Genomic DNA, 22,860 nt, shown 5'->3' with positions numbered 1-22,860 from the left:
AACCAGCTTAAAACTTCATCGACTCAGGAAATTTTGTGATCAATTCTCATTCTCAAAGATTTATTTGGGAATGGTTATGGATCCAATGACCCTCTAAGCGTAGCTAAACAGCACACTAACGATGTCCAAGATATTGGGCATGATAGGCAGTATATATCCGTGTTTAAACGAAAAGTATATTAAAACTAGATGCACGAAGCTCAAAAAACATTAATGAAACAAATTACTGGCCGAAGAGGTATCCTTTACTAATACAGAAAGCGACTCTTCTTCACAGAAACTCCGATAAATCTTTTCTTCAACCCTGATTTTGCAACAAAACGACAAAAGTTCAGCATCTGTTCGGAATTTTTTGGGAGCAAGGCAACTTTGGAAGTGTCATAGAGTTCCTAGCGGAAATAGGCATTCCACGTAGGATATAGTATTTTTCAATGTCACACAGTTTCTAGCGTCAATGTTGTGAATAGAATATATTTCATGAAATGTTAATGTTTTGTTGTTAATAACCCAAAGGGTTGATGCAACTTTTTTTTCAAATAAAAAAGTTACCTAACGCAGATATCGATTCCGAAAATGGCATTTACTGGCTACCACGATGATCCAAGCCAGAATTCAAGTTTATTTCACCTGAACATCCAGTGCCTCGCAAAAAACATAACATGCTTGAGCTATTACTACTTGAGAAACACCCACTTTTTGTACCTTTAACGGAATTGGCTTAGTAAAGACAGAATAAAATTTGATAGGCCTGCAAGGTTATGGAACAATTTCCTATTTTTGCAGGAACAACAATTAATGATAACTTATCACCCGAACACGATTGTGGATACTAACAATCGCAACGTCGCGAAGTAACTTGGCTTGGAAACTTTTAATGTTTATTTCTTGTTAATAATTTTTCATTTTCAGCTCGTGTTAATGGTTCAATTTTTTGATTGTTGGTTGTATTTTACTTCATTGTAATGTCAGTTTTTTTGCTCAATATAATTGTTATATTGAACTCTTCGTTCATCTTCCACTGCATCCAAAAATTGTAAACGGTTCCAGTAAATTGCCCTATTTTTTAGCGGCACCTTCTGCGGATCCTTTTTCTTTTTTCCTCTGTTATGGTATCTGACACTTTTTCGCCATGTCCGAAAAAAAAATATAATTATATAAAATGTAATGTTTGAATGATGGTTCAAACTCCATATAAACACCACACTTAAAATACCTTGTTATTGATTTTGTTTTAGGTTTTTGGCCACGGGTTACCGAATATCGCCGTCTATTATAAGGAGACCTATCGTTTGCCCCCTCTCAACCAGATAGACTGCAAACAGAAAGCTAAGGAGTTTTGGAGGCGTTGGGGTTTCTCTATTGATGGAAAGCATGTGGATTGTGGCTCAGGGGCTCCGTCCTCATTAAGAAGTCACTAATAACAATTATCACATCAAACGAAACAAACGTTCTTGGACAAAACCTGACTATATTGCGCAGCGTGAAATCGAATAGACTCCTCTCGAAGCAGTCGGGCATTACGTCGGCGTGGAACGTGTTGCGCTCAAACATTAAACCCCTATGGAGGAGTAGACGTGCTGAGCGTAACACGTCGCACGCGACGCGAAAAATGAGTCGCTAGGAAAACAGGGCTTTACATTCATCAAGAAACATTGTCTTCTATATACTACAAAATCAAAAAAAAGCGAAACGTGTTATTGTACACGTCAGCCCGATCTACTCATTCTTCTAGTGAAATTTACAGTAAATTTACTCAACATATACCCTTGCTGTCTGTCTTGGTATTTATTCCGGTATTCAGTGCCGGTTGTATTTTTGGAATAGTTATATTGTTAGCGAATTGTTTTTAATTTCTTGGCAATTGACAAAGAAATGTGACTTCTAATGACAAAATAGAATTTATCAGAGGTAATTGGCACTGGTTGTAGCATCATCATACAATCCGATATGCGATAAAAATAAAGGTACTTACATAATTTCATTTCAAAAACCAGAAACCGTAATCTGATTAAATAATTATGAACGAATATTCAATAATGTTTGGTTTCAGTAATTATTTAGGAAGAAAAGAAATCATAACTTAATAAATAAAATATCCCTTCGAAAATGTATGAAAAAGAAGATTCCTAATTTAGGATAACATTTCTTCCTGGAATGTGGGAGTTTCAAAAGTCTTGAAATGAGGCACAAATGCTACAACCAATTGTGGAAAAAATTCTGAGGATACTAATATTTTTCATCATTATTTCATATTACTTTTGCTTCTTTTTTCACAGTTCAACAAACGCAGTAATTTTTCCACCAAATAAAATGTAAATGCAAATGAAAATCCCATGTAAATAGAAACCAAGAGAACAAGCACTCAAATCGCTGAGTGACGACTGAAGTTTGGTAAAGTTATGGTAAGATAAATCAAAGAGTAGACGTGATTCGGTATTCGTAGAGTTTTTATTACTTTCAAAAGGCATTAACGTACAGTTTTTTTAAATGAATGGTTCAGTTTGTGACACGTTATAGGTAAGTTAATAAAATATTGGTATGAAAAGTTACATAATAGTATGGACCGTACTCGCCACTTTCTATGAAGTTGGCAAGCGAGTAATTATTCATGTTATTCCTGTCAATTTAGACATTCGAAGCTACCTAAATTTTCACCAAGCTGAAAGTCAGTAGGATTATTTAAAATATAATTAAAAATAAAATTTTAAAGTTCCCCAAAAATAAGTTTTTCGCGATTTTCAGCAAAACGGTAAGTTTTATCATAAAAATACTTCAGACAAAAATTGTAGATCATAAAATTATCTACAAAAAATGTATCAATACAATGATGCAAAAAGACCAGTTAGGTCTTTTTGCGTCATTAGATCTCAATGATTTTTCGAAATGAGGAGAGAAAAACCATAATATCTGAGAAATGAACGTTGGATCTCTTCTAAGAACATACCGATAGTATTAGTTAGTTGCCATTGCAAACTGTGTTTCTACATGATGTTCAAGATATGAATATGTGGAGTATTCTTTCAAAATTTTTATAAAATTCTACTGGAAATTTCTTCAGTTGTATCAGTAAAAAACTGAATTTGTTGATTCAGCAAATACTTCATGAAAGGCATTTTGTATCCTCTCCATATCTCTATTTTTAGTGCCCATATCGGTTCGTAAAGTCCTGGGACATCCTCCGTTGGACTTCACTGCTTCTAAAAAATATCCTCCAATTACCTGGGAAAATTTGAATTCATGTGAAAATATTTGAATCAGAGAAAAATCAACTTGTAGTATTCAATTCTATTGTTTTGACCATGACGAATGTCACGATGGTATGATTTTCAAAATTACAAATTTGTTCAAGTGTGAAGATGAGAAATAATAAAGTGTGTGGTAAAATTCAATGAAATATCGTTGACATGAGCATTTTCAAAAATGTACATTCAACTGAAATATTTGTTCTTGTTTCAACATCAGTTCGAAATGATTATTGTTGAAATTAGGAATTGATTTAGAGTTAATGATTTTTTTTAACCTTCGGGTCGCTTGAGGTTGATCCCACTTTCAACCATATGATTCGCCTCGAAAAACCATCTATACAGCCGTTAATACAGATACCGTAGGGCTTTAATTTATCATCTTGTTACGTTTTTCCTCGTGGGTTGATCAATAATTGACTACCCTGAGTAATCAAACTTAATTTTATTTCACTTTAGTTACAACGAACACTTCAACTGAAACTTCAACTATTATTTGAATATGTATCGCCTTACTAGATCACTTCGCGTACCGCACTGTAACGGTCACTTCACTGTGTATATGCCCGCCGCTAGCGATTAAATATCGTAATCGAACATCGTAGAATTTTTCTCGAAGTTCATGAATAATTACTCGCTGCTTCTCGAGCGACAGGGAACATTGGGCATTTCTGCGCTCTTAGCTACGTCACGTTTGGTTTATCTTTGCCAGCGGCGGCCGGAGTTACTTTCTTTCGGGCATGATCTACAACAATATGAATCGACATATAGATAATTTGGACCGTTAATGTCGTATTGCCTGTGACATAACCGATTTCATTTGCACACTCCAACTGAATCCAGTAAACTAAGGAGTTCTTGCTATGTTGCAATAAAATTGTTCATTGGGCAACGTAAATACATCCATTTGTAACCATGAAGTTGACTAGATGTTTTTAATTCGTCTTCTATGAATACCACTAAATCTTCTATTCTTAAAAAATGTTTAGGTCTGTAAAGTTCCATTTCAAATAACCTTCTCTTCAAGGTCCGAAGAGAAATCTGTTTTTTTTGCAAAACATTTAGAAATTTCTTTATGTTGGAATCCTAATGAAAAGTACGAAGCAACAAGATCATAAAAGTCATCATCATTAGCCTGAAAAAACATTGCTAGAGCAACTCATATGTGACTCATATGTATGTGACTCATATGTATATGAACTATGGACGCTAACACTGTTCTTCATTAAGTTCTTTGCATTATACAGTACCTACGGATACATATATGTGGAACAAACTTCAAAGAGTAATCGAGCATTTCAACAATGCAAAAAAAATGGAACACATGACCAAAAAATAGTGTGTAAAATGAGATTTATGAGAAAAATCAAGTATCTCAACAGGTTTACTATGTTCATTATCAAAAAACTTGTTTCTTTCGAGGAATCGTTCTATTCAGTAAGTAATACTTTTTTGCTACCCGAGCTTCCCAAATAAAAATATGGGCATTTAAATGTGTATAAGTAAAACAGTTGTGAACATACCGTGCAATTTGATATTTTTCAGATATTTGAAACTTAGAAACATAAAATATATAATAATCAGAAAGGTAAAGTAAATCTTGTTTTGACGTGAAAACTTGATTACTAACAAATCTTTTGTTATAATTTTTGTAAATCGAGTTAAATTAGGAGTTTTCTTATATTCCACCAGTTACATTTTTAACTAACTATACTCGTAACAGAAATGATTCAATATATTTCTTTTCGAGATAAATGGATATTAATAAAAGGAATAAAGAATTGAATTATTTACCTGTTGTGTTATTGATACTCATATTTTCATTGAAATTTCAGTCACACAACAATTTCACAAAGCTCCTGTTAACAACACCTTGGAGTAAATTATAATGCACTAAAGAAACTATATTTCTACTTTTGAGTCAAAATTATATGACATTCAAGTCGAAATTACGAGATAAAAGTCGAAATAATTTCTAGATAAAAGTAGACATTTCGAGATGAAAGTTGAAATTTCGACCTTTGAGTCAAAATTATAGTGGATCATATAAACAAATAGGTAACATTTTGCCTTTCTACGCTTCTGTAAGTTCTTTTGAAGATCCAATATTTTAATAATTCGAATAAGTTTCCAGGACCCATAAAAATATATCCTACCTCATAGTGGCATTCAAAAGAGATAAGCTTTATGAATATTTAGACATAAGATTATTAAATGACCATGATCGGTTTGGAAGTGTGAATATATCTTTCAATAGAATAATTGCCGTAGTATATCGATTTTAATAATTTTGTTACTCTCCTACTGCACGAAATTTGACAACTATGGCCATCTATGAGACAGTAGAAGAAATAAGAATAGATGGCCTCGTATTAGATATTTTAGAAAAAGGGGGTATTTAAAAGTATGTACAAAAAGTTGGGTAGAATACCATTAACAAATGATACTGGATGTAACATAATGTCTAAATCTGTTTTTCCGTTAACTAGCTGTCGCACCTCTACGAACGACAACCCTCAGAAGTCGAAACTTGTGCGAGCTAAGGATTAACGTGGTCTTACTTTTTATCGTGTGATTCCTAACAATATTAAGTAACATTTAACAAAGGATGGTTAACACCGATCAACATTCGCGAATGCAAAGTTTTGAAAGCATCAATTAAAAAGATATCACGAAATTGATTTTGAAAAATTCTTTTTGTTTATCTTACCACTTAATGGCTTTACTATAAAGATGAACATTGCAAACACAAATGAAACTAATCTTGTCAATTATTTTTTATTTTAAATTTTTTTCAACTACAAAATATATTCATCTACTCACATGTGAACTCAGATGACTTCAGGTTGATTTATATTACTTTCTTGTGGAGGGGTTATATGTTCTGGTAGTTCTTGCAATTCGACCTAAAAAAGAAATTTTAAATAACTCTTCGAAATGATTTGAAAAACAATTAAAAACCTTCGTTGCTTTGAGAGCTACTCCTTCGGGTAAATTCCTCTCAATGTACTCTAATAATGTGTCAGCGGTTGATCCAGTTAAATGTTTATACTGAACAAAAGAATAGTATGTTCTGATTTCATATTGTACTCTGTGTTTTTTATAAATATGAACTGATTTCAAAACCGTGTATCTTTCGTGTGATGGTTTCCTCAAAGTCCATCTGAAAATAAACAAAGTTGAATTATAATTTTTGTGACTCTACTAATTAGAAACGGAGATTCAAATGCTGCCTAATAATTAATGAATATCCAGAATTTTAGAATATATTGAAAGTTTTAAAAATATTTTCATTTTGAATAGAGACAGACCAAGAATTGGATCCTTTTCCAATATGTATATATTTCAAAAGATATTTTTGGTGCAACTATGAACAAAGTTATTAATCTCTACTTATATACAGATTAAATAATGATAATGCCACTTTCAATGTTTTGAAAGGACATGAGGGTTTGAAGATCTGAAAACATTAGGTTTTTCATTGCAGAAATTTTGTGAAACAATACTAAAAATCTGAAACTTTTTAGTCACAAGGTGCCACAAATGTTCTCTCATTGGTACTGTAAAAGTCATTTTGTAGGTACCCACGACTTTGTGTCAATATCTAAATGGTTTCCTGTAGATACGGCAAACTTGGAAAAACTTCTCAGAACGGCTGGATCATTTCCTCGAAGTTCAACTTCAACAATCTTGTATAATTTGTCCAGTTCCTCTTTCCCGTTGGTATTTTCTGTGGCAGGAAGGGAGGAAAACGATCTAGAAATAACCCTATTCGGATACCTCAAAAAGTGTTTTAATGCATTCTGAAAACAGACTATAAGCTTATCAAATTTCATTAATTGGTATAAATATATATCACCATTTTTTAATTATATTTCTAACTATTTTAAATCAAATTGATATTAAAGCTTTTATAAAAACATTGTGTTACCCCTTTACAAGTTATATTCTGACAGCTGTCACCTGTCGTTAGGTGGTTTTCTGGTTTTCACCAAGATACAACATTTGAACACAGTATGCAAACTTTTTGTATGAAGCTTCAGTCAGTTGAATAATTTACTATATATTTGAATCGTAAAAACTTCTACAAAACCATTTTTCAAAAAGCAGGCTTCAAAAATTGGTGTTCAAAATGACACGAGACCTCAAATTTGAAAATATCCCTATTACTCGGGTGTGTATTGTTGAAACCAATCTTATTCCAGATCTGTCATGCTTTCTATTCTGTCATTCTTATTATCTCCTCTGCTCGATCAACATACATCGAGCAGAGATAGCAAATAACTTTTGATGTGAATGAAATACAATTAGTGACAATTAAACACACCTGTTTGATCGAGCAAAGGTAGCGAATAATTTCTGGCGGGACGACTGAATCCGGAATATGAAAAAATCAAGAAAATGTATCTCCCACTTGAACGAATCACGGAACTCAAGTTCTGTGAAACATTTCAGTAAGTGTAAAATTTGAAATTCTTTCGGATACATAAGATGCTGTTGCTAGATTGTAATATAGATTACTAGATTGGGATCTAGTAACAACATCTACCTACATCGCATTACGTCACAGTATGCTACAGTACAAATTACTACCGATGAGAGCGCTGGTGTAATCAACAAATTGCGACAACAAACGGTAAACATGATAAGTACATTCTATATGTTCTTTTGATTGTTTTGAGACCGTTTACATACTCTCATCACCACACACACATACTCTCATTATCACACACACACATACTCTCATTACCACACACACATACTCTCATTGCGATCAAATGCTTTTAGGCATGTCAACAAAAAAATTTGAACATAATGAACATTCAAAGTTTTTCTTAATTAAATAACCACACATATGAAAATGCATTTTGAACAGGTGGCTCTTCATTTCGATAACTGTATTTCCTTCTGTTGCTGCATTATATTCCAATAATTCTTTTAGTGGAGCAGTATATAAATTGCTCAATAATTCATAATTGTTAGAATATTGCCAACAAAATATCAATCTTATTTACATTTATTGTTTTTCAAATCGGAGTGTTTTCCTTGTTGACGAACACTAGGGAAGAAATTCTCCGCACAATACTGGCATACCCTTCTCAATTTACCCTGACAGTTTCGAAGGGTTGCCAAGGCCGTAGCCAGATGGGGGGGATTGATCTCCCGCGAAAGTTCTACAACCAACGCCCATCCAAAAATCATATCAAATACAACTATTGGCTTGTTTAAACATCTCAGGAGGTTGCGTTAATGGCCATGTTACGATTGCGCATGACCGGTGTAAACCTCGAAGTAGGAATGGGTCAAACGCATATGCGTATTGCATTTGTAGCGTCCAGTATATATACACGGACGGCTCAAAAACCAAAGAACGACGCTGTATTCATTCTATACAAGCGACCTGCCTAGGTCCGATAGAGTGAAGATATCCCTGTACGCCGATGACACGGCTCTACTCTCGTCTTCCATGGGGCGGGAGCTCGGCGTCGTCTACATGCAGCGTGCATTGGACGACCTCGAGCGCTGGTACCTCGATTGGAAGATCCGAGTAAACCCGGAAAAGACTCAGGCGATAACCATGGGAAGATTACTATCTTCTCCGGCCAGAAAAGTGAGAATCTCTGGAAGGGAGATTGACTGGCAGGCGCGAGTAAAGTACCTCGGTCTTTTAATAGACCGTAGGCTCACTTGGAACCCGCACATTATGTACGTTAAATCCAAGATCGAGGGTCGGATAGCTAGACTGTACCCTCTGATCAACAGGAAATCTAAAATGAGTTTAAAAAACAAGATCACGATCTACAACACGATGTTCAAGTCTGTCATCATGTACGCTTCAGGCGTCTGGGGACAAGCGGCTCCGTCCAACATTTCCATTTTGGAAAGGTTACAAAATAAGTTAATTAGGATGATTGTGAATGCTCCTTGGTTCGTGCGGAATGAAGCCATCCGCAGAGATTTGCAGCTGCCTTCCATTCGGCAGTCCATTCAGTCGAGGAATGCGAGAGTTTTCGAAAAAACGGAAACTCACGAAAACCCGTTAGTTAGGGAAGCCACAGATTATGCTGTAGACGACCCCTCCCGATATAGAAGGCCCCGACACTCTGTCGAATGAGGCCCTCATGTCCCCCGTTAAAGGATGAATAACTTTTTCATCCATCCCACCCCAGCCAGGTAGGGGTATCCCGTGAAGGGCGGCACTGATGTCTAAGGACTTCATGCCGTCACCCATCAGTCATGTACCCATTGGTCCCTCTCAAGGCCAACGATCAGCCAAAAGGGTAGGGGAGCTGGTCTCCAAACCTGAACGAAATGAAGATGGAAACCAAAGAAGGCTCAGGATGTGGGGTGCACTCCAGATCACTAAGCCTAAGGATTAGGTGGGAAATGAAAAAAAAAACCAGTGTGGTTCAAACAGAACTGGCTGGTATCTCAATCGCCACAAAAGAAATAACCGGGAAAGGAATTTCTGGCAAAAACTTGACAATCTGCACTGATAGCAGACAAGCCCTATTAGCCTTGAACAGACAACATGTTACCTCAGGGCTAGTACTAAAGTGCCACCAAGATTTAGCCAAAGCTTCGGTAGATAATAACATTATCCTGAGGTGGATTAAAGGGCACGACAGGAGTAAAGGTAATCGCATTGTCAACTCTTTAGCCAAGGAAGCGGCTGGACTAAGAATTTTAGGACCCAGTGGCACCTACGGCCTAACGACTTCGACAATTACGAAACTAGCCAAACGTTACACCCATGCTCAATCCCTAAAGAGATGGGATGAAATTAAAGGATGCAATCTTGCCAGGATCACCCTGGGAAGCTGGCGCCGAAGAAATATCTGGCGATGACCAGAAAAAATCCACGCTTAACAGTAGGATTTCTGACTGGTCACTGTCAACTAAGAAAACAACTCCATAATATGGGGCTAGTGGGCACACCTCTTTGCAGGTGTCCTATGCGAGTGTCCGGAGTTATCGTCAATAAGAGAGTATGTGTTTGGTGAGTCTTGGCCTACACCTGCCGATATAAAGGAGATGTCTCCTAGTGATCTGTCCAGCTTCCTGGAAAGGAGAGGACGGACGATGACCTACGAGGACTTCTCGGAAGGATGTACAATGGGTCACGTGTGGCCTAAGTGCTGTGGGCTTAAACTCACCCTCCCTACTCTACAGATACTATTGGAATTATAAAATCCGTTAGAAATTTTATCAAGTCCTTGGCAAAACGAACCAAGTGCCTTAAAGAGATAAAAAAACTTCCCCGAAACACAATGGAAAAACCTTACGGGGCAATGTGCGTACAAACTATTAAAGATCTTGGCGACACTCCGTTTCCACATGTACCCCTGAAAGGACTTTCTCTTCTCTGAAACGCCGTAACGGTTTGGCGTTAATATCAATCCACCGTAGAATTAACATCGACACCGAGGAGGTAATTGATTTGTTTGCTGCAAAGAAAGCTAGAAAAAAAAAATTGATTTTGTAAAAAGATGTTAATATTTCTGTAATGGTTTTCTAATAAATATATATGATCATGTAACACCATTTTCTTTCTTTCATTATTTTTATATTTCATGTTTTTCTATTGTTCCACCAAACCAAACCCCCCCCCGAAATTGTTTTCTGGCTACGGCCTTGAAGGGTACCTAAGCTTGATAACATGATAACTCCAACAGTGGTAAAAATCACAACTGGTGATTTTATCTTTGATGTTGTGTCCTTTCTCCACTGATTTAATTTTTTTTCAGTAGTTCTTTTCCATTTTTGTTACTTACTGTATCTATGAAAAGACCCATCTGATAAAATTACACATATGAAGAAAGGATAATCTGATAATGAATATTTTTCAGAACTAAACAAGATGGCACCAATGCGATTGGATTTTTATGGAGGAAAGTACATTTATTTGAGACCCTTATTCTCAGTTAAGTGGTTCATCTTTTCATTTTCGAATAATTGAGGAATTTGCAAGGTGAAAATATTCAGAATATTTTTCAAAATTACCTGTGTTATGTACACTGTTAATTTGTTTTTTTAATATTCATTTTTTTTTCATACTTTTCAGTAATTGGAAATTCCAAAAGTTGTTTTCTCAATCTTCAAAATAAACTTTCTTTGTCACTTATTTTCGTTTTCATATTGACCTTATTGAAAGAAAACTAGAAGCAGGTGTCATTGAAGGTAATCTCACAAAAAAATTCAATTTTTTCATTTGCTCATAACATTTATTGAGGGGTCGGCATACCAGACAACTGTCTGCTTAGTTCTGTGTCAAAGAGTCAGTAGTAACGTTCACAATCGATTAAGTTCGCTAAGTAAATCAAAAAGTTGGGCAGGACTAAAGATTTCCTACACACATGAGTATTTCATTAAATTACATGCAGTCTTACAAAAACACAATCAAAGAGTTACCACTCGAAAGTGGAATAAGTGCAAAAGGCCCAACCAAGTCCAATAAAAATGATCTTCAGTGTCCTTGCGAGTAGTTCCACGGATTGGTCTGTTGTTGGTTCCACAATGGAGAAGTATTGAAAGGGCTGTAACTGTCTCTCGTTGGTTGCGGGGTCTACAAAATAAAAACGTATTTTTGTAACTTTACACTCGGTAAGTCAAGTCAGTGATAAGCAATAAGTTGACAATATATGAGATTGTTTGGCAAAATTTTGCCACTTTAGTCAATGCACTTCTGTGTCTGTATAGTAGGGAGGGTGAATGTAGGCACTTAGGCAACATGTTACCCATTGTACATCTTCCCGAGGAGTTATCCTCCTAGGTTATTGTCCATCCTGTCCTTTCCAGGAAGGTGGACAGGTCACTGGGAGATATCTCCTTTATATCGGCAGGTGTAGGGCAAGACTCGCCGAATACACACTCTCTTATTGACGATAACTCCGGACACTCGTATAGGACATGCCTGACAGTTTCATCTTCCTGTTCATACATCCTGCATAGAGGTGTGTCCACTAGCACCATATTATGAAGGTGTTTCCTTAGTTGACAGTGGTCAGTCAGAAATCCTACTGTTAAGCGTAGATTTTTCCTGGTCATTGCCAGATATTACTTCGGCGCCAGCTTCCCAGGGTGATCCTGGCAAGATTGCATCCTTTGATTTCATCCCATCTCTTTAGGAATTGAGCATGGGTGTAACGTTTGGCTAGTTCCGTAATTGTCGAAGTCAAGTGCCACTGGGGCCTAAAATTCTTAGTCTAGTCAAAAAGTCGGCAATGCGATTACCTTTACTCCTGTCGTGTCCTTTAATCCACCTCAGGATAATGTTATTATCTACCGACACTTTGGCTAAATCTTGGTGGCACTCTAGTACTAGCCTTGTGTCTGTTCAAGGCTAATAGGGCTTAACTGTTATCAGTGCAGATTATTATGTTTTTGCCAGAAATTCCTTTCCTGATTACTTCTTTCGTGGCGACTGAGATATCAGCCAGTTCTGTTTGACCGTGCTGGTATTTTTTCCCGTTCCCCACTTAATCCTTAGGCTTAGTGATCTGGAGTACACTCCACATCCTGAGCCTTTTTTTGTTTTTGAGCCGTCTGTATTTATGCGTATTGCATTTGTAGCATCTTACTCTGAGTCAATGCCCATGTTGAGGAATGAAAAAATATTCTTCCGAAAATGGTTGCAAAACTTGTTCAAGGTATGTTGATAAGAACTGAGTATTTAATCAGGGCAATCCTAACTGTAATTTGTCCTATATTGTTTTATTTTCCTTATGATTTTGGTATTTCATGATGAAATAGTGAAAGAACTGAATACCAATATAATACTGTAGTAGGAGTCCCACGTAAAAGGTGAGACCTCGTTAATCCTCAACTCGCACAAGTTTTGACTTTTGAGGGTTGTCATTCGCTAGTTATTGGAAAAACATATTCTGAACAGAAACATAATAAATCAGAAGTATTTCTTTCGAATCAATTGAGATACAAATTTGATTCAAAAGTTAAACCAAATATATTCAAAATGAACTTCACCCATACCCATCTTGGTTATTTGAGGGGCACCAGTTTTAATTCTTCAGTGCATATTCAGATAACTGAAAATTATTTTTTCAACCTTTCATGACCTTCCCAGTTATTTAATTAAAAAAACTTCAACAAACATTTTCAAATACCAGTTCAAACATCCTATTGTTTTCAAGTTATTTGGATGAATAAACCATATGACAAGTTTAAACTTTGCGATTGGGTTAAAGTCTTTAATGAAGGGGGAATAGTTTGCACTGTAATCGACAACTATAAACTTGCCCTTCAGCCAGAAAATTTCAGATAATCCCAGTATTTGGTTAGGCAAATTGCATCGAAATTAAATAGTGAAAATTTGAAAAAAAAACTCAAGAGATGGTTATTCTTAAAAATAATACATACATCATCTCTTTTTCTGTGCAGGTACTCATCGAAGCCAGGAGGCGTTCTAGTTGGAGTCCTTGTAACTTCCGGAGCCCACGGTTGCCAGACTGAAGACGATCCCCACAGATAACCAGCCGACTGAGAAGTTACTTGGGATGGGGATGATAGCGACATTTCCATTAGTAAAGAGTTATCATTGATGAGCGAAGGATCATTCAGTAACGGGTTATAACTATCCCAGTACGTGCTTGAATTTAACAAACTTTGGTTCCATGGATCTAAAATACCGTCAATACATAATATTCAGAATAATAATACTGGAATTGATTTCAGGGATTCAAATAATTTTGATAAAAAAGAATAATTTTCCAATATAAATTCATAGAGATTTAACAGACACAAAGACATATATAATTGAAATTTTCCAAGAAAACGAGTAGTCTAAGGTGTTGATACTGAGCAGGATTCCTTGAAATATTGGAAAAAATTACATTCTTTATTAAATATCTATCCATCTTGCTAAATAACTTCAATAAATATTTATTTTTCCAATATAACTTCGTTTCAACTTTCCCAAGAAACATTGGCTGTTCATAACAGGGAAATTCAAATTCAAAATATGTTTGAAAATATATAAACATTGGTAAAGATAAATTGTCAAATGTGAAAATACTATTCACCTAACAAAAAGTTTTTTACAATTACTTTGAGAAAATGGGGCATCTTGGAAATCCAACCATTCATTCTTTCAAGTAGATTTTCCCTATTCCATTCTGAGTATGGAAATTCTTGTAAAAATTTTCAGATGAAATGAGTGTTCATAAATGATTCACCAAACATTTTGAAATATTTTATATAGGTGTATGTGAAATGGCATAACTCTTGTTACATTGACCGTATCATATAACTACAAAAACTTTATGTGATAAAGTCTCCATCTCCATTAGTTAGATATTGATTTATTTGATAAGATATAGTCAAGAGTTGAAAATGATAATAAATACGTAAATTCTGTTACTCACCCTCCATTGACGTGTTAGTATCAGAAGGTTCAATAAGATTTCCATAATCCTGTTGATGATTCCAATTACTGACAGCTGAAGTATCATCCATATAGGTATTTTCTCTGCTACTGTTATCTAAACGGAGTTCGTCCGAGAAATAACTACTGTTGGAATCGAGAATTATGTTTTCCGAATTCAAGTACTCATCGTGAATAATATCACTGGTAGATCTACTATTATTGCCATTCAATCTGAAATTATCATCATTCAATGATCTGCGATTGACCTCATTGGAAGGGCGACAATCCAAGCGTTTAGAACCGATGGGCCCCAACTCGACAGAAGAGGTTTGTTTGTAGGGTTCCACATACATAGTTGGCTTATTGGTAACGGGTTTGCTACTGTGCGCCAAAGGGCGATTAGAGGAACACCCCATATCACTTCTTGCTACTACGTCGCTGAATCTAGCCCTACTTTCGCCCCAAATACACGGGACCGTAGATGGGGGCAAAGATATATTGAAACAGCTCGCGTTTTTTCGTTTTTCTATACTATCAGACTCTTTGACTTGTCTTTCGTTTTGTTTGTTTTTGTCGGAAGATTTTTTGTGAAAGTTACTTTTTTCCTTGCGATCTCTGCAAGACCTATCCCTCTTTTTCATTTCTCGAAGATGAATATGGTGTTTGCCGTGACTGTGATGTTCATTTGCTTTTGGATTAGCCTCATGGTCTTTGTTCTGTTTATCGATCTTCGGCGTTTTCTGTGAGGATTTTTGATGTTTGTTTCTGTTGTGATGATGATTATGATTGAAACTGACGTGTTTAACTTCGGACGTATGATTCAAATTTTCCTGTATAACAGGTTTCGAAGTTTCACTGTTTACATTGCGGAACTTACTCTTTGAGCAAACTTTTGATATATTTCTTTGGTTATTTTCTTTTTCAGGATCTTCATAATAACTACTGCTATCGGTAGTTGTGGATGAAGTTTCTTCTTCATATACAGGTACACTACTGTTTTTGGTATGTTTTCTGTTATTACAAAGCGGTTTCTTAACCTCCTTTTCTTTCTGTATAATATTTTGTACATGTTTTTTGTCTTTTTCTTCAGTTCTCAACAACTCCTTACTCTCTTTTTTAACTTTATGTTTTGGTTCGCTTATTTTTTCTTTCTGTTGTTTCTTCTCAAACTTTTCTTGGATCATGACGTCACACGGAGGTGAACTTTGGTTAGTTTCAATGCTATTCTTTTTCCCAAGTTTCTTTTTAGGCTTACTAACTGTTGGCACTACTGCCGTATATTGATCACTCTCTGACCTCGGTTTAATTTCATCTTCCAATTCTTTCTGCGATGCTTTATCCTCACAAATAACTTTTTTATCCTCGCACACATTCTCAGTCTTAGCTGATTGAATTTCTTCCCTAATTTGTTGGCCAACTAGTCTTAAATCCAACACGGGTTGTATTGTAGGACTACTTGGGGCGATAAAAGACCCCATCGCTTGCCTTCTAATTCGATCAGCATCCATCATGGCAGCAAATAAAATAATAATATATAAAATTCCCATCGACAGCACTGTCAAATAGCTCAAGTAAATCTCCCACGTTGGTCTAGCTATTAGATCCGAGCACAGATGCAAATAAGATGACGGTATGGTAGTGTACAGTGTGTAATTCACCGGAATATTGAGGCTGGTGCCAAGAATTAGGGTTCTGGTGATTTTTGTTAAAGTTAAATCCGGAGTGAATGCTATATCAATTTTTTTTGTTCCATTCGGGGGAAGCACGAAAGGTTCGCAATCCATCACTCGGAAACCATATCCCACACAAGCATAGTCATTTATGTGAAAACTATGAATGTAAAGCGGTACATCCCCGATATTTCTGGCAGTGAAAGTTCGTTTAACCGTCAAGTGTGGGTGGGAACATCCCGCTGACGACTTATGCCTCTCACATTCCCTGAAATGCTTGTCCGTTAAATCAAAGGTCAGCAGTTGAGTCGACCCTGGTTTACGGTTTCCGAACTTGAACGATGGCTGCGCTCCCTGAGCGTTCAGCCTAATAACTTCCAGAATTGTCAAATTATTTCTAAGGAAAAGTAGCGCTGAGTGAGGATTAACATCTTCCGTATAAAAACCGACAAGTACGCTCTGGGTCTGACCTGGTGTCAATAAAATGGGCACTGTATTTCTATTCGCGTTGATCCCCAGCATTTCCGAAAAAAAATCAAGATATTTATCTTTGGTGTTGTTCGGGAAAAAAAAACCGTGTGTAGGAGTGTATTCCCTTGAATTTTTCACTAGCAAGTTGGGTGGTAATCCGTTGTATAACGTCTTCATCTCTGGATAATCTCTATCAAACACCAGCTGTACCACCACGTTGTAACTAGCTGGATTACGAACCGTAATGTTCAGATATGTGAAATTCCCAACCTGCGTTAGAGGAAACATAAAAACAGAGCGGTTCTCAGAATTTTGTTCGACAATCAAACTTGGCCAGCTTAGTTTTACTCTGGTTTTGAAAATATGCCCTCTAACTTCCGATGTGTCCAATCTGAGCGTGATATTCTGCCACTTCTTCATGCCATTAGAGGTTAAGTTCAAGTATCTGTTATAAAATACGTTGACCAGATGCAAATCAAAGTCCGAGACGAATTTAGGTAGTGAAAATGTTTTCAACCATTGAGCTGAAAAATAAGATTTCTTTTATAGATGTGACTAAATAATACATCAAGCTGTGAGTTGAATTTGAATTAATATTTTTTAACCCTAACTAAACGCAACGCAAATGTTCATAACAATAATCCTGTTAACTTTATTGACTATCAGAATAGGCTGAACTGAGAAAATGTATACCAATTCACTCATTTAATTGAAAAGCCCCCTATGTTGCATATTATATGAAACACATTAGAAATAGAAAAAATGACACCTCTCCTTATACCGTAGGTCACCGTGACCTTGAAAAATAGAGAGGAAAGTTCTTTATGATTCCATACTTATTTTCAAGAAAGTCAATCTGAAACAACAAAATCATTAACCTCAAATTTACATAAGAGTTTAATGAAAAATTTTACAATTATCAACGAATCATAGAAATGATAACAATAACTACAAAACAGAAAATAGTAACTCGAGTAATTCAGGGCGTCATTGTTCAATTGGTGCATTTACTATTGGGTAATTTCAAAAGTTTTGTCTGTTTTTATGAGTCTACTTTAAACTGTAACATCTCGTGGAAACGCTATTTGAATCGGTGCACTTTTGCCAACTTAACACAAGTCGATTAATTCCGTCAGCATATATATTGTGTGCCCGGAATTCGATGAAGTCGACGAAGGCCGTTTTTGCCTGTTAATGATTGGCGAAGGTTCTACCAGTGAGAAAGTTGTCGAAGTGCTTGAAAAAATGATAGTCGGTAGGCGAAAGGGAAGTATGGTGGGTGAGGCAAAACTTCGACGCTCAATTCATTTTATTTTCGGATGGTGATTTGTAAAACGTACGACGGGCATTGTCGTCGAAAAGGTTCGGACCTCTTCTGTTGACCAGTGCCGGCTGCTGCTGACGCAATTTTCTGTACATTTCGTCAATTAACTCATAATTGGACTCTGCTGTGATTTTGGCCCTGTTGCAGAAAGTTATAGTGAATCACAACAGCCGCTGACCATCATACAGTAACCATGGTAATTTTTTGGTGGTTTTTTGCCTTTGGGAAGTGTCTGGATAGCCCATCAGTGTCCAACCACTGTCCTGAACGTCTCCTGTTGTCGTAGACGCTCCACTTCTCATCACGTGACGTGAACGTGAAAAAAAATCGTTCTGGTTGCGCAAAGGCAAAGAAGAAGAGACCTCGAAACGTGACAATTTCTGTCAATTGTTCAAATCGTGGGGCACACAATTTTCGAGTTTAATGACCTTTCCAATACGTTTTAAACCATCAAAAACCGCATGGGAACTCAAATCCTCGTCCTGGATCACTGTAAGTCGACCACTTCGGGGCTCATTTTCGATGCTAAAATCTCCGGAATGAAATCTCGCAAACCAACGTCGAACAGTGCATTCACTAACACTATCATTGCCAAATGCCTGGTTGATTTTTCGGTCTGTTTTGGCAGCATTTTGGTTCAATTTGAATTCGTACAGGAAAATTTACCGAAAATCGCTTAACCACATCATATAGTATTAAGCTGAAAAGAGGTACAAAATTAAAATTGGAAGAAAACTGAATAGCATCAATGTAGAGTACAAAATTCCCCATCGATCAGTATATTCCACGACACAGTAGAATAAATATTTATTGTGATTAGGAGCTACAATAACACATGCCATTAAAACGGACAAAACTTTTTGAAACAACCTAATACTAGATAAGGGAGTTAATCAAATTATGTTGTCTTATAAAGAAGAATATATGGAAAGTTGGTTGAATTATACTCTTGCCAATTCCATATCAAAGCTCTGTTCACCAAGACATGTCAAAACCGTCCAAAGTCAAAATATAATAATGACCCGAATCATCATCAATGTCAAAATGTTCCATAATTTTAGTCGAACAAAGCAAAGCGTGATTGTATCTAAAGCATTTCAACTTCAAAATCAAAACTTCTATAACAGCAATAATCCTGGTTTGCAACTGGGACTTCACCAGTTAACCATATTTTTTACAATTGAACTGATTAGTGTTTCAAAAATTCATGTTACAAACCGTAATATAACACATCTCTTTCATGTTTAATGGGTGATGAACTTCAAGCTTTCTAAGTCTAAGGATTGACATCATTATGATTTTGTTTATGGCTTATTACTTCTCTTACAAATTAATGAGATTTTGTTTTTTATTGAATCCATTCTTTTTATAATCCACATTAATCGTTCTCTACATATTAGTGGAGTTGAAAAACACCAGATTAAGTTGAAAAACACTTCGCAGCGACACGTTATAATATATGGTATAATTACTGGTACCACTAACTGATGAACTTACCTTGTAAGAAAACGCGTTTGAATTAAAATTTTATTATCATCATGGATATATAGTGTTATTAATTTTCATCAAATAACAAGTCAGAGTATCTATAATATATCGTTTTGTCAAAATCTGTTATAAATGTGAATAAAATCGATTTATTATCATTACTATTATTATATTTTTGGCTCTTAGTAAAACATAGAACTTTTGTTTGTTGTTGATAAGTCGAATCAGATATATTCATAAACTACTGGAAAAAATCTAGGAATATTTGCTAATCTCAGCAAAAATAGATTCTGTATTGTTACATATCTCGGTTAATCAAATATAGTAAGCATTTTTGTATTCATTCCCATTTATTTTCTCTAATTAGTCAGTTTTTCTTTTCAGATAAGCAATCACATGAACTTTTTAGTTTGTTTATTTATTGATGAAGAATAATAATCATGCTGTGTATTAAACACATGTAATAATGTTAAGTTTCGTTTTAACTTTCGATCGAAATTATTTGTATGCAATTCAATTGTGATCAAATAATTGCAGAAAGGCATAATTTATCGCGTGATGAAATGTTGAGAGCTGTGGAGATGCTTCAAACAGGATGCAGGTGCGACAGCTGGTTAACGGAAAAACATATTTTTTAAGCAGATTTATTATTAGTATCGGTTCATCACCATGTAGAATTTTTGCAGTGTTTTGAATATATTCCCAATTTAAAAAATCCCCCAAAATAAAAAAAAATCAAATAATTCCCCAGTATACGTACGTATAACTCAGATACATCTTGAATATTTTTTCACTTGGTTTGCCTGATAACACGGATGGAATAACTAGGAACTTTCCTCTCTTTTATTTCGAAGTCACGAATGATTTTAGGTATTTTCTAGAAACTTAAAATAACTATAACTTGAAAAGAGGTGGACATAAAAAATTGAAACTTTGTATATTTCTACGTCCATATAAAAGGTACATTTGTGCCAAGTTTCGTGAAAATCTGAGATAATAACGTGGTTTAATAGGTGTATCGATTTGACACGTAATGACGCTCACCCACAAATACACGTTGAGTGCACATAGCCAGACTTCATTCACGTCAAATACTTGGTCATTTAAGTTGAAAGTACCTCCGTTTTTAAAGTTCCAAAAGGAAAATGGAATTTACATAAAGTCTGGCTACCCACATTCAACAATACATAAATCAGGCCGATTAACCCAACTAATAGGAACGTAGCTACGCCCACCAAGCAATGTAGACCACGGCCAATAACAAACCCGGAAATCACTTCAACACAAGTTATCTTCGACCTTGGAAGTTTCTTTTCAGTAATTTTTTAGGCTCCCCTCCTCTTTTTATCTAAGGAATAAAATCCCCGAACAACAATATCCACCAAAAACATTTCAGTAAAAAATCTCAAATCTCAAGACTAAAATATCTCTCTCAAAAAACTCAATACGAAAATGTGTCAATAACGCGCCCAATAAAATAGAACAAAGAAGGAGATTAATGTTAATGGCATGTCTCGAATATTGATAGAAATTGAACAAAACAATCAGATAAATAGTGTAGAAGATACAACACGAGCAGCAGTCAACTACAGTACGGCTTGTCAAATATAAGAAGAGCATTCTGAATTCCGTTATGGTCCCACCCACTAGATGTGCGTTCGTTAGAAGACTATGAGAGCGAGAAAGAGAGAGAAAGATAATTCTCAAGTCTCTTCCTAGATTTGACAAGCTGTATGTATGGAGATTAACGAGGAAAAAACATAAAACGCCGAAATTAGAGAAGTTTCTGTACGAAATTTTATTTGGCGAGATGTATTTGGCGAGATGTATTTGTCACGAAAATTTTTTGCTTGAGACTTTTTTCACCGAGACCTTATTGCTGAAATATTATCGACCGATATATAAATATTACAATAAAAAGATGTGGTTAAAACAACTGGGACAAATCTGAAACCAAAAGAATATACCTGAAGTATCTGTCTGCAGTCCAGTGTAGCAATCTGCTTGACACTGCACGTCGAGATTCAAGAATACGTGTCCAATAATTTTTGATGTTCTGGCAAGAATGTGACCAGTGTGTCTACTTGAAATCCTCTTATCAGGAGGCAGAGTAATTATGTCTTCGATGATCATAGGATCATTAAACGTTGAGTGAACACGAACCGGATGGGAACAAATTTTAGCCTGAAGTAAATTAAAAAAAAGTAATTAAAAAACATAGAATTATCAACAAACCAAATACTGAATTCACAACAGTTCGGTTTCCAGATTTCTATGAGTTAATTTACAAGGTCAATTGTAAGGAAGCTGTTCTTAGCGACATTCAAAGGAGATGGATTGTGTAAACCACGAGATACTTTTTGCGGAAGCTTCATTGTTACTGTTTCAGTGAAACTACCCTCAACCAGTTCAAATCATATGTATCTCATTCAGATATAACAAACATGTGGGGTGTCCTGCAGGGCTTTGTTTAGGTCCGATTTTATTTCTACTTTATGTTCATCATTTGACTGCTAGTAATTTCAGAAAATTTTACATTGTTTGCTGATGATACCACATTGTTATGGCATCAAAAATGAAAATATGCATTTGGATGTTATGTTCTAAAGGTTTATATTGTTGAAGGTGTCAGTTCAATAAAAGAAAACCTCTGAATATAACCCATACCAAATGGTGGAACAGGAAGTTCTAGCACAGAATGAATTAGATCAAATATGTTTTATTCTCATAAGATTATAATGTCTTATTAGATAAATTCTTATGTTTATTCATCAATCAATCGATAATTAGGTCTTCAAATGAAAACTTTAAAGAACCATTCATATGAATTGGCCATTATAATATAAATAAAAATGAAGATATGAAATACAAACAGAGATTTAATGGGCAGAAGGTAGTTCAGCGAAATTAAACAAATCTATTGAAAACAATATTCTCACACCAGAACAAAAATAGTGTCTCTTGATGAGTGTTTCGCTAAGCAGGTTATCATCATCAGGAGACGACAATATTGAGCAGCCCTAAAGAGAAGATAATAAAAACCGAAAAAATTGATTTGTGAGATAATCTGCGGGGAGTGTTACAAAAAGTATGTTGGTCAGACTAAATGGTCTATTAAAATCCATTTCAAAGAACATGTAGCGCATACCCAATTCCTTAGTCTATAAACTTTTGGATACTTGTGAAAGTCTCAAAACAAAGTGTGAATATATAAACAATGACAAAGGTCCCATTCCAAACCTCCCATTTTTGGGTTTTTTACGAACAACTGCATTACCTAAT

At 35.5% G+C, this 22,860-nt stretch overlaps 2 protein-coding genes and 2 long non-coding RNA genes across 6 annotated transcripts in view; 1 reads left to right on the top strand and 3 right to left on the bottom strand.

The window, feature by feature from the left end:
* Positions 1 to 2,429: 2,429 nt before the first annotated feature.
* Positions 2,430 to 5,243, bottom strand: LOC141485792 (uncharacterized). Its single transcript, XR_012467460.1, has 2 exons — positions 5,037 to 5,243; positions 2,430 to 3,197 (listed from the first exon to the last, which is right to left on the bottom strand). It is a non-coding gene; the product is annotated as an uncharacterized lncRNA (long non-coding RNA).
* Positions 5,244 to 6,001: 758 nt separating this feature from the next.
* mRpS10 (mitochondrial ribosomal protein S10) lies at positions 6,002 to 7,244 on the bottom strand. The gene is made up of 4 exons (XM_023160010.2): positions 7,102 to 7,244; positions 6,831 to 7,045; positions 6,204 to 6,405; positions 6,002 to 6,148 (listed from the first exon to the last, which is right to left on the bottom strand). Exons 1-4 carry the CDS (start codon positions 7,102 to 7,104, stop codon positions 6,074 to 6,076), a joined length of 495 nt encoding a protein of 164 aa, XP_023015778.2. The 5' UTR covers positions 7,105 to 7,244; the 3' UTR covers positions 6,002 to 6,073.
* A 187-nt stretch (positions 7,245 to 7,431) lies between these two features.
* On the top strand, positions 7,432 to 11,622 carry LOC111505301 (uncharacterized). Its single transcript, XR_002722105.2, has 2 exons — positions 7,432 to 7,696; positions 11,093 to 11,622. It is a non-coding gene; the product is annotated as an uncharacterized lncRNA (long non-coding RNA).
* The window catches only part of Tmem131 (Transmembrane protein 131), a 27,395-nt gene continuing 15,980 nt past the window's right edge, over positions 11,446 to 22,860 (bottom strand). For all 3 annotated transcript variants that reach the window (XM_023160060.2, XM_023160072.2, XM_023160064.2), the window contains 4 exons: positions 21,546 to 21,762; positions 14,624 to 17,290; positions 13,620 to 13,879; positions 11,446 to 11,808 (listed from right to left, as the gene is read on the bottom strand). In XM_023160060.2, coding sequence (XP_023015828.2) covers positions 11,710 to 11,808; positions 13,620 to 13,879; positions 14,624 to 17,290; positions 21,546 to 21,762 — 3,243 coding nt within the window. In that variant the 3' untranslated portion in view covers positions 11,446 to 11,709. The remainder of the gene's footprint in view (positions 11,809 to 13,619; positions 13,880 to 14,623; positions 17,291 to 21,545; positions 21,763 to 22,860) is intronic.

This window comes from Leptinotarsa decemlineata, unplaced genomic scaffold, assembly GCF_025532065.1.
Source record: "Leptinotarsa decemlineata unplaced genomic scaffold, Ldec_3_MD MMD2_tig00026336_RagTag_RagTag, whole genome shotgun sequence".
In the NCBI taxonomy this organism is placed as follows: Eukaryota; Metazoa; Arthropoda; class Insecta; order Coleoptera; family Chrysomelidae; genus Leptinotarsa; species Leptinotarsa decemlineata.
Note: the sequence above shows the minus strand (reverse complement) of the source record. Positions and strands in the feature narration are given on the sequence as shown.

What these genes read in the sequence shown, in the direction of transcription:
- mRpS10 (XM_023160010.2), bottom strand. An exon ending in TTAGATATTGACACAAAGTC is followed by an intron (nt 6,406 to 6,830) that starts GTGGGTACCTAC and finishes GTTTATTTTCAG; the next exon opens with ATGGACTTTGAGGAAACCAT. An exon ending in TAGCTCTCAAAGCAACGAAG is followed by an intron (nt 6,149 to 6,203) that starts GTTTTTAATTGT and finishes TTTCTTTTTTAG; the next exon opens with GTCGAATTGCAAGAACTACC.